Genomic DNA, 17,907 nt, shown 5'->3' with positions numbered 1-17,907 from the left:
AGCCAGGTCGCGCAAGGACAAACGGGGCGTTGCTGCAAAATGAAGGAATGGGGAAAGAAACAGTTTGTGTTTGCTAATTTTCAACGTTGTGGGGGCTACAAAACGAAAACAGTGGGCGGGGGCCATATTTTCCATTAATTCTGAATTTTCCATAATTATGTCTAGAGTTGCGTGGAGCTGCCCACTGCCAATTTTCGGACAAAAGTTTTTGATCTTTTTAACTATCATTTTTAAAAAGATCAGAGAAGTAGTCCTTAAAATATTTGACTGACTTTAAGGATTTTTTCCCATGTTACTACAAAGTAAAAAACATTTATTATATGTACTTGAACGTAGCACTGCAATGAAGGAAGGTGATGCATTTGATAATTTATTTTTTTAGAAAATAATAATTTTGTAAAATATGCAAATCAATCCCTAAAATTAGCAATATTTTTTGCCATTTGAGGAAACTTTTGAAGCAAAAATTTTCCTTAATTTTACTTTTTAAAAAGGGATTTCTTTAGTAAGCTAAAACAATTGTTCTAGTTTTATGACAGATGACAGAAAATTTTGGTCAATTTAAGAAATATTTTACAATAGATAAAGTTAAAAAAAAAACATGAATGCATGCAATTGAACACAACACTGCAAAAAATTTTTTTTTAATCAATCAGTGAAATAAACTCCCAAAAATTTAAAATGAGCAGTACTTTCTGCCACTCAAGCACCTTTTTAGGGCAGTTTTGCCTGTTTTAAAACTTTTTCAAATTATTCCTCAAGTAAACTAAGACAATTTAGCTAATTTTATAACAGATGATATAACATTGGGGTAATTTTAGGAAATATTTTATCCCTGACATCAGATAAATAGCTCTTAAAATATTTGACTGATTTGTGCTAATGTAAATACTGTAGAGTAAAAAATAAAAAAAATAAAATAGGGTGAAAAAGAAAACAAAGCAAAATGAGTAGTCTTTATTGTCATTGATGTAGTTTATGGTGTTCACAATGAAATATTCATGAAGTGCTTAAAAGAAAAAAACGATATAGGAAAGGGACATAAGCTAAATAGTCACATCAAGTCATGTTTATTTGTATAGCCCTTCATCACAAAAAGTCTGAAAGGGCTGCACAGACCACAGATTATTGCAAACCACAGACTATCATTACACCATCCCCCTGATCTAAAACGTACATGAGGGCAAGGAAAAACTCATAAACCTCAACATGAGGAGAATAAAGAAACCTTGAGAAGGGACCGCACATGAGGTAATCCCCCTTCTAGGATGACCAGGCTGCAATGGATGTTGTAATAACAATTAATACGCATACATCGTCAACAGGAAATAGAGTTCATTCATAAGCTACAGAATGGAAGTGTGTTTTAAGCGTAGATTTAAACAGTTCAACTGAGGTTGCAAATCGAATATCAGGGAGAACGCCCTCGAACCTGCGGTTCTCTTCTTGTCTCTTTGGCTCACTAGTAGACCAGCATTTTCAGAGCAAAGGGTCCAGATCGGAACATGATTTTGTATAATACCAACAGAACCATAAAATCATATTTCAAGCTAACAGGGAGCCAATGCAGGTTAGCTAAAATCGGGGTAATGTGATCAAACTTTCTAGTCTTTCTTGTCTGCAGCATTTTGTACCAGCTGAAGGCTCTTGATTTTGGACTTTGGGAGACCGGAGAGTAGGGCATTACAGTAATCGAGACGGGAGGTAACAAACGCATGAATTATAATCTCCGCATGTATTCTGCATTGCATTGAGTTGTGCAATGGAAAATTAGCAGCAACGCTTTTCCAAAATATATTTTTAATTACTGAATGGAAAGGGGGAAATGTCCATGCATTGCTTCTTAATTCATTCTTAATCCATTCTTGTGCTACAAAAAACGCTGCAAACATAGGCGTCTTCAAAAGAGGGCGGGGCTTGTAACTGATTTCCTTATATGGGCATACTACTACGGTAACATATTATAAAGCTGCACTTTTATTATCTTTTATTTCATTTTTATTTTATTATCTTCTAAATTCATTGTTTTGGATTATATTTCGTCTCCTTTTTCTCTTAAAAAAATGTTTTACTTTACGATGAAAGCCCCGCCCTCGTGACATCACTTTGTTTACACACACCCCCTCCTCCCCCTACCTAGAGGATCAAAAGCACATGCAAGGACCGAACGAGCGAGATATTTCATCAGCAAGCTAGCAGTACTGTACTCTTCGTTATCAAGCTCTTTTGCACTTTTTATCCCTGCTCTTCAAGGTAAGAAAACTACATTTTATATTTCAAAAATGTAGCTCTTATTGTGGAAAACATGTAAATATTTTGGCGGTCACCCCAAGCTGTCTGACGCAATCGTTTAATTCCTATCGATTACTGTTGTCTTTTTTCAAGAGTACGCTCATTGTGATGGTTACTATAATTAATACGTGTTATTGTTTTTTTCATTTTTTGTTTATTATCGTTGACGTCCGCCTCTTTTAATTCACTATTTTGAGCGGGCACGTTGGTGACGTCACAAACGATGTAAACGTTATGATTGTGAGTCCTGCATTGTTTAGCGATTATTTTTTAAGATTTTTTTTTCTTAGAAATATGGTTTTTATTATTATTTTCAAATTATTGATAGAATTTCAAACAACAACAACAACAAAGAAAATAATGCCTTACTGCTAGTGTAGTAGTAGTAAAGCGCGAATGACGTTGATGCGACTTGACAGAAGCCTCGTAATATAGGATTATACGACACCGTAGAGCGAATCGACCGACAAAGCGCGAGTTCTTTTGTGGTTACGTACGATGTAGTCGCTGTTTGTTGAGGTCTTGTAAATTCAACCTCAAAAGGTTAATTTGTCTTCAAGTTTAAGGGGGGCGTTTTCTTGGGTTTTTTACGACTAGTATAGGAAATTCCTGCGCTTTTTTGGTAACCTCAAACGCAACGCAGCAACTGGAGTCGGAGGCAGCCACGTCGCTAGCTGCTACTATTTGTGTCGCTGTCAAACTCTTGAACCAATTATCAAATAACGTAAGTAAACATTTTTAAAAAACGTCCGTATACGTTAATTTAACCTTTGTACGTCAAGGTGAACCGTTTCCTTGTGATAAAATTGACTCATCCTTTTGAAGAACGTTGGAGTCGACACCACGCGCGTGTTGCATCAGCCGCGACATTTCCTCTCTATTTGATAATTTTTTTTTTGGTGTGAATTCTTATAATTTAATCTCTACTTATTCCTACCATAAACTTATGTTTTAAATTTACTCAGAACTCGGAAAATGACCTCGGAAGATTCAATTTCATACCAGCCCTAAAGTCTAACATTCAACACGGACAGCTGTGACGTCACACTGGTCACCAAGCTGATGTCCGCGGGCCCGCTAAGAACGCGAGTCGCCCATGGACCGGTTCTGAGAATAGCTTGCCAGTCCGCGGGTGATTGTGATTTTCTAGGAAATTAGGCATGATAAATAATTCACTTAGTGTCTTGAGATTTGTGATTAATTTCAATGTACTGTTCTTTCATTGCAATATTACTATAATTTAGGCAATTCTCTAAGCACCAATTTGTAAATATTTTTGCCTATTTATCCTGACAGTCTTTTATCTTATTTTTCTCTTTAAAGTCTTATTACATGTTTACCCTGGAGTGCCATGTCTAATCATTATTATCAAAATATATGAATTCTTCGATTTAATGTTGTCAATGACTACTACAGTAAACGTGGCACTCCAGAATAGACATGTCATAAAATACTTAATAGAAAAAAAGCAAGATTTGTCAATCTTGTTGCAAGTGCATCAGAACCATATTCCATTTTTTATTCATTTCCTGAACCGCTTATCCTCACTCTGTTCGCAAAGGGTCAGCACAATAGTACAATAAAATAATGGAATGACATTAAGCAGTAACATTGTGCAAAAATAAGATATGCATGAATGCGTTTTTTGCAAACAAAAGCAAGATCGTTTTGAAAGAATAATTGAATCAATGAATGAATGAATTGCCTTATTGTCATTACTTTTTGGTTTGAACAAATTTATTGACACTAATAACAGCGAACAAACATGTATATTCAATTGGAGGGCCACTTCTTCAGAGTAAAACATACACTAAACATAATAAAATATATATCATTGATATGTGCATATTTACAGTGGTGGTTGTACGGAAATGATTTGTTCAGTTTTTTGTGCTTATTTAGTGGTTTACTGAGCCTATTCCAACCCTACTTATAGTAATTAGAAGCTAGTAACATAATCGTAACAGAGTAATAACACGAGATATTTTAGAAACAAGTATCAAACAAGAAGCCCTTGGTGCAAATCATTAAAATGGCTTCAAAAAGGTGACATACTTTTAGATTGCAAATGAGTTGTCTACGTTTTTTTCATGCCCTTTGTGCAACTTAGTCATTGGGTTGCTATGCAGGGAAGTTAACTCAAGGCGTGTTCTAATTCCCTGTTCCTCCCAATTCATCGATAAAAGGCTTCGAATGCCACATATCACGACCATAAACCGCTTTTAAAGAGTCCACAGTAGCTCGGTATTTGTGTTTAATTGGGGCATGTTCAAACTCTCATTTCTAAACCATCGTGTTCATTTCAAGTCAAGTCGTCCAAGAACTCAAGCAGGTTTTGCAAGAGGAACAACACCAACCGCACCTTTTTTTTCTCTTCAGGAAGTGATTTTTTTTTTTAATATATATTTTGATTGTTATTGTTACGGCACTAGAGTTAATTGTTATCCGTCGTAGTAGTGTAGTATATTTCCAGATGAGATTGTGTTTCTCAACTAGTGGGCCTTGGCAAAGAAATGTTAAGAAGAAGAAAAAACGGAGGGTCAATTAGACTCCTTAACAGTTGATGGCGACAATGCCCTCCGCGATTTCTTCTACTTGTTCAGTCAATCAGCGTGTTTGAGAGGGACCACATCTCATTTTATTGGGATTTTATTTTCTGTTCTGCCTATAATAATGGGTCACAATAAAGTTGGGAACAGGGGAAAGAAACGTGGTAAATAGTGACAATAACAATTGCGAAATACAAATAAATGTACAGGTCTCTGCTGGAAGTTACAGTAAAATGTTTAAACACGTTATCTTTTTAGCTTTATATTAGTATATTAATCTTTATTACCTACATATTTTAATAATTATCAATATCTAGGTACACTTTTTAATAATATTTTTAACTTATCTTAGTATGTGGCTACTTTAAAGTGGTTTTAGGGGTTGGCTTGTATGCAATGTAGGCTTATATGCGATTGTATACGATACTTGAAGCCTTTTTAAAAAATAGTTAATTATATTATTATCTCTGCTTTAATCTGCTAAATCCTCTTATTCGATAAATTTGAGAAGTGGACTTTTTTTCTTGAATTGGGTCGCAGCTTGTCATAAGGGTGGTATGGTGGGTCCTGAAGTAAGACCAGTTGAGAACCAATGAACTAAAAGTCATGAAAAAGCAGTTACGCTGTAGTTTTCCCAGTGAAGCAATGGCTGCTAAGCAGCCAGTCCTGCTGCTTTGGCATCTTTCTTGTCCGGCTCACAGACATCATGTCTACTTTTCTTCATTCTCAATTACCATGCCATACCAGGCATACTATTCTCAAATATTCTTTTAAGCCGAGGAGCCCCACCTTGATTTTTGGTAACCGTCTTAACTTTGCCAAACATGGTCCTGGTATCCAACCGATGTGCTTTAATGCAGTGGTTCTCAACTGGTCCGACTTGAGTACCGTACCCACCATTCCACTCTAATGACAATCTGTGACCCATATCAAGAAAAATATACTGATAGAATATATTTCCCCTTTTTGTTTTTCAAAAACAAAATGACCAGCAAAACCCAACCAAATTTAAGTACCGTATATACTAGCACATAAGCCTGCAATGGATCTAGGCCAACACGCCTAAAACCTCTTTAAAATAACAACATCCTAAAAGAAATAAAAAGTATTCTAAATCATTTACCTAACCAATACAAAATATAGAATTACTGTATGTAGACGATAAAGATTAATACAATGGTAAAAAGCCTAGAATATAACATTTTAAAATCGTTTAGCAGCGTTTCAAAATTTTTGTGTATTTCTTAATCCTTAACTTCTTCGAATCGATCGTTTTTGTCACTGTTTTTCCACTTTTTTTCCCTCCCCTTTACACTAACTTTTGAGGACACATTATTATGGGCAGAAAAAGGAAATAAATCCAACAAAATAACAATAGAATTAGATGTGATTCTCTCAAACAAGACTAAGATGGCACTGATTGACTGCACCCGTAAAATAAATTAAGAAGGGGATTACCGCTATCTGCTGCTAAGGAGTGTAATTGACCCTCCTTTTTTTTCCCCTTTTAACATTTTTCCAAGGCAAAGGCCCACTGAAAACCGGTCTGTGACCCTCTTTTGGGTCCCCACCCACCAGTTGAGAAACACTGCTATAAAGAACTAGTGGTTATTATACAGTGACCCATAGCGGTATATAACTACTTAATTCCTTTAAATAAAACACTGTTGATTCAAATAAAAAGCTAAAACACATTAACTGGACGTTAAGAAATGTCTAATGATACTGCACAACTTTTAGAAACAGACACATTTGTCCGCCATTTTACTACTAAAGAAGCATGAGGGACCATATTGCGAAGGTAGCGCTTCTTGGTGCTGTTTTTAGCACGCAACAGCCATTTACCGCGCAGTTGAGCTCGAGAGTCTTGCCATTCAGTCGTCACACATGTTTTTCCATTGTTTCCTTCTCTTGCTATTCATGTTAGCCCCTTGGCTGCGGGCAACCGCTCGCCTCAAGCCGCTATTTATATTCTCTGCTGTTCCGTGTAAATATGAAAATATGTTTTTATTATTATTTGAAAGCTGTCATAAAGTAAAGGTAAGAGTGGATCAGTTCACCCGGGTCAATTTATTCAAGACACTAAGTTCCTTTTCCTTTTTTTCCGGGTCATAAATCGTGGGAAAAAGTCCTCTAGTCTTTCTTTGGTCACATTCCATCTCCCGGCGAGAGCACTATCCCCCACTCCCCACTTTTTCTCCAGCCAGGTGACTTAAAGGGTCGCCCGGTTCGAGTCCGGCAGTCAAGCTCTCGGCACGTCCGCAAGTTCAAAAACCGAGGGCGCCCTTGTGCAAACATGCCGAGCCCTTACGATAAGCTGGAGCGTCACTACACACACAAACATACGTTGTGGCTCAAAGGGTGGCCCCAGAAAGCATATGTGAGGGTTCTAATCCACCCTCTCTGAGGTTATTCAAGGTCAAATTGGTGCTTTCCCTCAGTTGTTTAGTCTTTGTGGGCCAGTGAACACGGTGTTCTTTTCCACGTTTGGATTAGACAGGAGGGGGGGGCTTTTGAGTCGAATTGGGTTCTAAAATTTGGCAGAGGGGCCAGAAGAAAAAATATTGATTGATTGGTTTTATTTTAATATCTGCCGTTAGGACTGCGACTAGTGACTATTTTGAAAGTCGACTAGTCACCAACTATTTAAACGATTAGTCGAATAGTGGGATCATTATTTAGTTTTCTTAAATTTAGTAAATTATAAACCCAAGAAAAATGGTTCAAATGAAAAATAGAACTTTTCTTGAACATACTGCCGAGTCGTACAAAAATTCAATAAAAATGCCCTATCTAAAACCAATTAGACACAGTTTAAATACATAAATAAACCTCTTGTCATTTTTTAGGGACAGGCAAATAAATAAAAAACTTGATTCCAGTAAACAAAAAAACAGGCTCATTAGCAGAACAGTAAAAAAAACAAATAGTAGGCCTATGTGCATTTTGCGAAGTACATTCAGTTATCAACTGCGAAGTCTGTGAAAAAATAATTCAACAGTTAGAAAATCAAATGGTTTTAACAACTGTTGACTGTAGTTCTTAACATTTTAACAACTGATGTTCGGGCTGCATGCATTTCATTTGAAATATGGTTTTCAGGCATGGTCCAGCATAATGCTCATACTCGCTTTTAGAATAGAATAGAATAGAATATACCTTTATTATCATTGTTACAAACTGGGTTGAACATATTGTGACAGCGAAATTGGACGTGGGACTCCAGTTTCACATTTTACTAAGAGGATTAAAAAAAAAAGAAAGAAAAGATAATTTACACAATATTTACACAAGAAAGTGTGGGCATGTACAGGCAGAAGATTTTTACATTGGGAGTTTACATACAGTTTTGGGATCATAGTAGTGCAAAATAGGCAACATTGTGCAAAGTAAGCAAAGGCATAATGCAATTCTACATCTATATGAGGTAGTGTTTGCAAGACTTTCAGTTTTTTGTGCAGTGTGTGTTAAGGGTGGTTTTATAGGGTAATATATGCGTACAAACTGTAAAATGCATGTCACAAAAACCGTTTTGGCTTGAATGTTTCCAAATCTTACCGATGCGAGTCAGACTCTAGTTTGTGCAAACTGTCCAATGTGCTTCCTTTGAAAGAAGTCTCTTAATGGCCGAATCCAGGCTAAAATGCTGATAAACTTAAGAAGTTTTGGTACATGTACTTGATGTTGACATCAACATTTCTGCATGTTAATGATACCACTAGAGACAGAGATGCTATTGCACATATGTACCTCTCCGCAGTCGTTAACCGAAATAATTGTTTACTATTTCTATCTTTGATTTTGGTCGACAATCGCTGACGAATCGGTGCAGCCCTATCCTATCCGCCCTTATAAAAATGTGTTCGATATTAAAAAAAAATCCCAAATGAAAAGCTGTAAATAAGCCTGTCATATTCGATGTGTAGCCCCCATATAAATGAGTATATTTATAAATAATTTGTATAATTGCAGTAAATATTAACATGGCCAATCCAGGTCATGGAAAGGCGGAGCTATCCTCAACAAAAAAATATTGATCTTGCAGAGGTTGTTGTTGTTTTCTAATAACGTCGGCGTGTGTTCTGATTGACGACAAGACGGTATATGCAATGCGTTTGGATTGTGTGCACGGGTTATAATTAGGTGAAGTTGTTTGTTCTTTTCTACGTAATCCTCTTAGAGTCCACGGCAGCTGTTGCTACATTGTAAAGGTGTAGTTTGCATGGAAGAAAGTTTGGGTTTGATTTGGACGATTCGGCACAAATGATCAGTTCAGGATTCTTTCCAAAGCAAAATTACAATCTCGACTTCATTACCATCATTTTGGGATTGTTTTGCCACCAATTAGCCTCTTTCTCAACATTTTTCTTACATATTCTGAGAAAAACACTAAAATTTCATTCAAACTATGTATTCACTGGACAGTTACTTTGAATTGTGAAATTCTTTTAACATTTAGATAGTTAAACATTTGCATTAGGAGCCACCCACAGTGTCGACCATGCTAGCATTAGAAGTTAGGGTCTGTTATACAAGCATGAGCTTTTTGATAATTTAACATTAACTGCCAGAGTGATGCAAGCAGCTAAAACTAGGCTAGCTACCACAGCGATGCTAATGCTGCTAGCGTCTGCATTTGCAAAATTATATGCTAGATCCAGTGCCAAGGAATGCTGGAACAGAATAGAAAGAGAGACGATCTATTTTTATAGGTCAAGATCTTGTTTAAGATATAATATTGATATGTCAACCACCCCTAAATATGGTTCAAGGTCGCAATGTTTATCACAAGGTCATAATACTAACATGCACCGATCTTGAAGATAATGGTAGATTTGGAATCCTTTTAAAATTTTCTTTCTGATGATACACGTTTTGTGAAAATTGAGACCATTGCTCCTAAGATGGTATATTTCAAAGGAAGCAGTCCTAACCCTTACCAAACATGCTTTGATTGACCTGAATTTTTAGGTTTGGTGTGACACAATCAGTATTAATGAGCGGGGTTTCTACTTGAAATTCCTTGAAAATGCTTGAATTTTAATGTTGTGTTTTCAAAGTTTGAAAAGGGCTGGAATCTAAGGGGAAGTGCTTGTAAATGCTTTATATTTCTGCCATGTCTGCATAAAAATGACGCCGAAAAGCCTGTTTTGGTTCGCTTTGCCATTTATTTTTTCTGCCCCTGTTTTGGTAGTAAGAAAAATAACACAAACATTTCATACAACATAGTCCAAACGGTAACGGCAGCAAAAACAAATGAAATGGGGTACATAAACTCAGTTTCATTTACATTTTCTATGCCTTGTTCAGTGAATAATAGTTGCTATTTCATATTGGTCTTAGATGTATCAAATGTTTTGTTTCCTTTCCCTACAGGCAGGACTCTGTAACCTCAAACACTAGGGTTTATTGATTGATTAATACTCAATTCTTCTTCTTTATTGGTACTGGAGAAATTGGAAAATTGGCTTTAAAAGTCCTTAAAAAGTGCTTAAATTTGGCCATAAAGAAGGTTTACGAAACCTGTATACATTTTTTGGGGAAATTAAAACCGCCTATATTTGAATTATGGAATTTTTGGGGGTGATTAATTGGCAACTTGATCTACAAGTGACAAAAGCCAAAACGCAAAATGTGACCGGTGCCAAGCCGTTTTGTCGAGGCCTTCAGGTAGATACCGTAGCGGTCGTGAACTTTTCCTATGGCACAAGTGGGCCGCGGCCCCACGTCATTGCACGTCCCTGCTTGCACATCAGCTGATGGGCGAGCCCCCGAACGTAAACAAAAAAAGGGGCGGCTCGGTCATGCCTGTTCTTTGTTTTATTTTTACACATGAGTCCTTTCGTCGTTCGTCACGCTTTCCCACCTGACACAATCCAAGGACATTTTTGTTTTTCCGACTGTGACCTAGCTAGTCTAGCTGAAATGCTATCCGCCATTCCATGGGTTGAGGCAGGGGAATGGTTACGTTTTAATAAGGGCTGCAACTAACGACTAAATCAATATTTCACCAGTCACCTAGTATTGGAACGATTAGTCAAATAATTCAATAATCGTTTTGTTTTTTCTTAAATTTAGCATGAGGTTGATTTCATGATGTGGAAAACGATAATGAACACAAGAAAAATGGGTACAGTGAAAAATACATCTTTTAATGAACATCCATCCAATTTGTTCAAATATACAATAAAAATCTTGAAAGCAATTAGGTGCGGTGCTTGGTCAGTAGACATAAATCTCCATTCTTTTTAAGGACAGGCAAATAAATAATAAATTAAAATAAAGTAAAAATTAGTTATCCCTGTTAACCACATTAGCAGCAGTAGAACAGTAAATAAAACAAATATGTCCATTTTGTGAAGAACATTTAATGGTCAACTCCAAAGTCTGTTACCAAAGTACTTGACGATTACATGTATTAAGTTTGATATCAAACGGGTTTAACACATGATGTTTGTTCTTCGGACTGCGTTTATTTAATATAAATACGTTTGTCAGACATAGTCTGGCATAACGCTCAAGCTGTCTTCTGTAGCAAAATATCACGGTAAACGGTTCACGGATCCTTTAACTGCATGAATCACTGGGGCACCAATGAGGACGCAATTTTGGACAGCCCTTCTCCACAGTTGACGGTCCCTGGCCTGTTCAATGTACTAACCGTATTTGCTTGCATGTTACTTGAGTCTTACCAACGCGAGTCACTCCATTTCGTTCAATAGTCTGTTGTGCTCTTGATTGTTTGTGCGTCACCGATGTACCGCCATGATACGCAAGATTTTCTTCTTTGCAAACTTTTCTTCTTTGCAAACTTTTCACGTTGTCTTTTTATTGATCATATCCCAGCTAAAATGATGTTGACGCCGCCATTTCTGTAGTTTTCTGTTACCACTCCAGAAAGAGCTTTTAGCTATTGCACATGCAAGACTCATCAGGGATTAAATTCATATGTAAAGGCCTTTTTCTGTTGGAAAAACATGTATAGCAACAATAGTCAACAATTAAATAAATTAAAAATGTATTGTAGACGGTTTCTTTTATCGATTTTTGTCGATAACGTAAACTAATTGTTATAGCTTTATTTTTATTTGTGTATGTGATCCGTGTTTTCGTCGGGTTGCTGTTAAGCCATATCCTGATACATTTGTCTTGTCCTTTGTTGATTTGCATTCCCCCCACTGGCCGCGGTGTTCCCATACCTTGTCCCGTGCAACAGTTTAAAGGCCGACGCCGTGTTTATGTGTTGAGGTGGAATTGGATTTCAAGTTGCCTTCTAGCAACGAATGCTCTTGCTAATAGAGGCGGAGCTACAAATTTATGGAAAGTCTCATTCTGAATAGACTTTATCGGGCAGATAGTTGATCGTAATGAAGAAGTTAGCAATGTGACTATACAAGATGGTGAAGGACTTCAGCAGACATTGTCAACATAAAACATAGGTCATTCATAAGCTATAGAATATAAGTGTGTTTTAGCCTGGATTTAAACAGTGCAACTTCTTTGTTAAGTTTTTTTTGTGAATACTTAATTTTTGTGACATGCTTCAGCTTTAAGAAAACAGCGCCCTCTTCTGGGTAGCTTTGTAAGTTTTGCTGTCTACTCACACAAGGCTGTGAGGCATAGCGTGCTGCTTGCAATCTTTGCCAAGCCTTTATTGGTTGGTGCCGTTAAAACTGGCCTCTCATTGGCCAGCGTCGTTAAAACCCAAACTGTGACAATTCTGGTTGGCCAAACACTCCCATCACTTACAAACATGGAACTATAAGTCATTGAAAAAACAGTGTATATCACATTGCCATATCAATTAGATTTCGGTTAATCATGCAGCTTTAGTGTACACAGCTGCTAGCCACTAATGCTAGTGTTTTTCCATTCAGGTCCAGGTGCTGGATTGGATTTAGGAAAGCAAAACATCTTGTAAAATCAAGTACACCAACTGATGGAAATAAATTCTACCATATATCGAAATATTCATTAAAAAGTCCTTCATAAATCGGGTGCTAACAATAGCTTTGAATTATTGTTTATGTAATTCGTTTAGTATCATTTGTTCCCATTTAGTAGGCTGAAATTAGTAAAACTTGTCTACTTTTGCAGCTGATTCAATTGGTGCTCCAATGAAATTAGTCAGGCCAATTTCGGACACAAAACAAACAAAAAAACACTTGTAAGTTTCTGTATAAATCCCTGTGTAGAACTTGGCAGGAAACCGGCAATGAGAGTCTTAGCCATGTCGCCAAGGCAACCATGGCAATAATCTGCTGCCTGCTGCCAAGCACATAAACTTGAAAGTGAACTTTTGTTTCCATCTTGCAGAACGCCAAATAGCGTGACCCGCCTTTTCCTTTGCCTTTGGGGACACGTTTACTTCGGGGGACGCATCAAGAGTTTTGCTGTCAATCACAGTTCTGTCAAGACCCCCCCACACACACGCTTCGTGGCAGCCAACATGGCCAACAAGCTGGCCGGATTCGGTGCCAAGTTGCTTCGCCGTCGCGCGTTGGACTTTTCTGGTGAGGAAACCCGATTTGCCCGCTGCCTGTCCACCCTGGACCTCATCGCTTTGGGGGTGGGCTCCACCCTGGGGGCCGGGGTCTACGTGCTAGCTGGTGAAGTGGCTCGGGAGAAGGCCGGCCCCGCCATCGTGCTCTGCTTCCTGATTGCGGCACTATCGTCCATGTTGGCCGGCCTGTGTTACGCCGAATTCGGCGCCCGCGTGCCCAAAACGGGCTCAGCTTACCTTTACAGCTACGTGACAGTGGGCGAGATCTGGGCCTTCATCACCGGGTGGAATCTCATCCTGTCCTATGTGATCGGTGAGTCCTTCACGTTGATAAGAGGGGCTGGTTAATCACATTTCCAGATTTTCTTTGCACTATAAGGTCATATTTTTTCTTATAGAGTGGTACCTCAAATTCAGCAGTGACATTTTATAATGCATATAAAAACACGTTTTCCTATTGAAATGAAGTAAAACGGGTGTAATCCGTTTCAATGTCATCAAATGCAACCAATTCCCAATTAAATTAACAGTAATTGCCCCGTGGGTACACTGATGTTTATTCAATGTTCATGAATATAACATATAATACAAATAAAAGAAGAAATGAGGCTAAAGAAATCCGAAGGATGAAGTTACTGTACAGTACAAAGCTTAATCAGCTACGAATACAAACTGAACACTAGTTTAGTCCTCACTTTATTTTTAGTCACAGTACCACATTGTTGATGTTATTATTGGGCTAGGCCGCAAGAATATTGTCAGACATTAAACCTGTTTGTGGTACAAAAACCACTGAAATAGAGTTGTATCAACAACTTGCAAAGTCTTTTCAACGCTCACGACATTCTGAATTGAATATAGAGAAAGGTTTTGTGGGAAGTAATTTGGTCCTCCTGAAAATCTTAAAAAAACGCATGGCTGCACGTATTTAACGTTTGTCACTTAAAATGCTTAGTTTCTGCTCAGAAAAAGTGAAACATTTCATACCCATTTTGAATCACTTTGTTTTCTCATATTCCTAACATTTGTATTTGGTACTAACTAATGAACTGATATAAAATTGTTTTAACGAAATTTTTAAAATTTTAACAATTGACGTTTTTTCTTGAAACTGCATGTATTTAATTTCAAATACGTCTTTCAGATACCATCTGGCCTAATGCTCAAGCTCTTTGAGCAAAGTATATGTGTATAAAATTACACATGTCATCAAAATCAAATTGGCTTGAATGTTACTAGAATCTTATCGAGCCTTGTCAGACTCCGTTTTCGTTCAATTGTCGCTCAATCAATTCATTCTCGACTGTTTTTTATTATCGATTTTGTTTTCAATAACACTGAACAATTGTCGCAGCCCTACTTAGCTTATAGCAGGGCATTTAATGGGCATTTTTTGGCAGGCACGGCAAGCGTGGCCCGGGCCTGGAGCTCCACTTTTGACAACCTGGTGGAGCAAAAGATATCGGATTTCTTCAAAGCTGCCATGACCATGAAGGTGCCCGGCAACGTGCTAGCCGAGTACCCGGACCTCTTTGCACTTATTCTGGTGCTCCTGCTCACAGGTGAGGAAACACTAATTGGAATCACAAGATTTGTTTCGTTAGGCAGGGCCAAAAAACAGAAACAAAACTTTGTGGTGCTGCTAAGCGGTGTGGACATTGGCTACGTTTTTTTCAGTGTTCCTAGTCGCCCTTGCGGCTGTGGATAGTGAAGAAGCTAGCTAGCTGTTTGGATATTAACCAAGATAATTAGCCAGCTGTGGGCCACTACCTAATGTAATTGTCACCTCAGGTTGTCTCTACGGTTTCTAAATACAAATGTGGCTTGCTTTTTGGAGGACCCTCAAAGTTATGTTATTACTAAGGTTTTATTCAGTGATGCTAGTCACTCATGTGGCTAGGGATAGTGCCAAGCTAGCTTGCTCGCTGTGTGGTCATTAGCCAATGCTAATGTTTGCTAAAGTTTTCGTCAGTCTCACTAGTTGCTAGTGCAGATAAGGATAGGGCTATGCTAGCTACATACGTAGAGATTATCTAATGCTTGTGTTGTTAAGGGTTTCTTCAGTTTCATTTGTCGCTAATGCAGGTAGGTATAGTGCCATGCTAGCTAGCCATGTAGAGATTAGCCAAATCTTGTGTCGCTAAGGATTTATTCAGTTATGTTAGATGCTAATGCAGCTAAGGAATTCATTGATGTTAATATACACTGAGGCCATGTCAGTCACTGCTGCAAACTTTTTAAATATCATCACCCACACCTAAATGTAGCCATACTATGCTAGTGTTGGCAAATGAGGGAAGGGCAGAAACTGTGGAGGCTCACCACGTCAACATAATAAAGTGGCAGAAATAAGAAATGTATTTTTTTGTTTACTGAAGAGAACTAAATGCTAACTATGAACTAACGGCGAATGGTGCATGTTCAGGTTTGCTGGCTTTTGGCGTGAGCGAGTCAGCGCTGGTCAACAAGATCTTCACCGGCATCAACTTGGTGGTTTTGGGCTTTGTCATTATCTCTGGTTTCGTCAAGGGAGACACCAACAACTGGAACCTCACGCTGGACAACTTCACTACCTTCGTCAACAACAGCAACGGCAGCAGGTAGGAGGCTGGCTTGCCCAAACGGCGCGTCACCATCAAGTGCACCTTTGTCAATATAATTTGTCTTCTATAGGGTCGAGGAAGAATTTGGGGAAGGCGGTTTTGCTCCCTTCGGACTCGCTGGCATCCTGTCCGGTGCAGCTACTTGCTTCTACGCCTTTGTCGGCTTTGACTGCATCGCCACCACAAGTATGTGGAACTTTCTTCTCCCCCCCAAAAAATGATATTTACAATACAGTAATTCCTTGCTGTTTTGTGGTTACACACTTAGCGGATTTTCATCGTGCATTGTTTCCTGCATTCTAATTGGCTAAACAGTCGCCCCGCCCCTTTTGTGTGCTTGTGTCTGCCTGTGCTTCAATGACGGTGTGGTCTGAGTTGTACATAGTCGTAAACCAGCTTAACCAAACCTACATTATGCGCAAATCTTTTTCAACTTAAAAGTTTATCTAAAAGCCATCATGTAATCAAAATGCCCTAGAGGCCTAGACCAACAAAAGGACTGCATATTCCGGACTATAAGCCACGTCTTTTTTCCCAAGATTTTAACACTGCGGCTTATGCAATGATGCGGCTAATTTATGCATTTTTTTCGAATGGCCACTGTTTTGTATCACTTGTCTCTCACATCTGGTCATCGACTCCACCTCACTGTTTCCTCCCCTAGCCACTTACATTAGCCAATTACCTGGAGGCTATGGTTAGCAAGTGGTCGGCGGCGCCCTCTGTTGGCTGCGGCTGCATCGGCTCGCTACAACGGGTCAGGTGCAATCGACATTTCGTTCTGTGTACATTGTTACACAGAATGACAATACAAGGAAATTATTATTATTATTATTATTATTGTTAGCTAACATGCCACCCCATGCTTCGTCCTTCAGTGTCACTTGCCTTCCACAGCTGCTCATGCAAGCAAATGTCTCAGAGTCCCGTGATTCTGTTATTTTTGGCAACATTTATGACATTTTTTCAACTGTTTCCTTCTAGTCACTCATGCCATTTGGCGAACAGACTATGGCTTTCCGCTAGCTGCTATTGTTATTGTCAAAAGTTCCCTGTATCTAAAGCGATTTCTTGGAAGTCTTTTTAGTAGCTTTTTCCTCTAGCCGCTAATTTTAGGTTTTTACACCAGATCTGACTAAATCTAGCTATCAGTTATGCTCACCTTTAGCAGTGAATTGTCACACACTGTCACTTTAAAACAGCTTTAAAAGTTGTTTTAAATCAAGCTTTGTTCTTTAGGTGTCAATCAAACGTGAATGCTTCATTCCGGCGCTTTTGATTGGATGAGGCAGTGGGCGTCGTCTGTCAGTCTCCACGTGTCCTCTACTTTTTGTGGGCGCGTGTTTCTAGTATTTCTTACGTAACTGTCATGAGAAAACTTGCACTTGTTGAAAGAGAGCTGTCTAAATTCCCGCAGTCTGTATCAACGTTACGGTTTTTGTTTTATTTTGTGAGCAGTTTATGATGTAAGAGGATCAAATGAATTCATTCAAGTTGCACAACAGACTACTAGAGTTTTGCCCGCTTCCTGGTATTGGACTCAAGTAACTGCAACAGGCGATTATCCCCTGCCGAAAAGGAGAGATTCTGTCAATGTCTTGCTGATTGTTATGATAATCGCAGGTCTCTTACGCTATCTACGCTTGTGTGTGAGTTCTGCTTGCAGTGATTAATACCAAAAGACACGCAAAACAAGTTGTCAAAAAGACAAAATATTGAGACCTATTGGACCAAATAAACACATTTTTCTTAGGGTACAAAAACTAAAAGCCTTCAATAAGCCTTAAAAGGAATGCAACACATGCTGTATGTATCTATATAAGCCATTTTCGCCTACCGTCAAAATGAGGTAGATGCAGCCCATCCTGTGGAGAATGACCAGGCAACTCAGTTGTAGTATACTGCCTCAAGTGTAACTTTGTTACAATAGTATTGATCTACGTTATGTTTTATTGCTTTG

The 17,907-nt window shown here is 38.3% G+C and overlaps 1 protein-coding gene across 1 annotated transcript in view; it reads left to right on the top strand.

Moving 5' to 3' along the window:
• The first annotated feature begins 2,131 nt into the window (after positions 1-2,131).
• slc7a3a (solute carrier family 7 member 3a) overlaps positions 2,132-17,907 on the top strand; it is a 26,727-nt gene continuing 10,951 nt past the window's right edge. Inside the window, exons 1-5 of the mRNA XM_088320450.1 lie at positions 2,132-2,253; positions 13,158-13,657; positions 14,745-14,906; positions 15,770-15,944; positions 16,018-16,133. Coding sequence (XP_088176576.1) covers positions 13,291-13,657; positions 14,745-14,906; positions 15,770-15,944; positions 16,018-16,133 — 820 coding nt within the window. The 5' untranslated portion in view covers positions 2,132-2,253; positions 13,158-13,290. The remainder of the gene's footprint in view (positions 2,254-13,157; positions 13,658-14,744; positions 14,907-15,769; positions 15,945-16,017; positions 16,134-17,907) is intronic.

This window comes from Urocampus carinirostris, chromosome 17 (genome assembly GCF_059441175.1).
Source record: "Urocampus carinirostris isolate Australia breed hairy pipefish chromosome 17, RoL_Ucar_1.0, whole genome shotgun sequence".
NCBI classification, from domain to species: domain Eukaryota; kingdom Metazoa; phylum Chordata; class Actinopteri; order Syngnathiformes; family Syngnathidae; genus Urocampus; species Urocampus carinirostris.
Note: the sequence above shows the minus strand (reverse complement) of the source record. Positions and strands in the feature narration are given on the sequence as shown.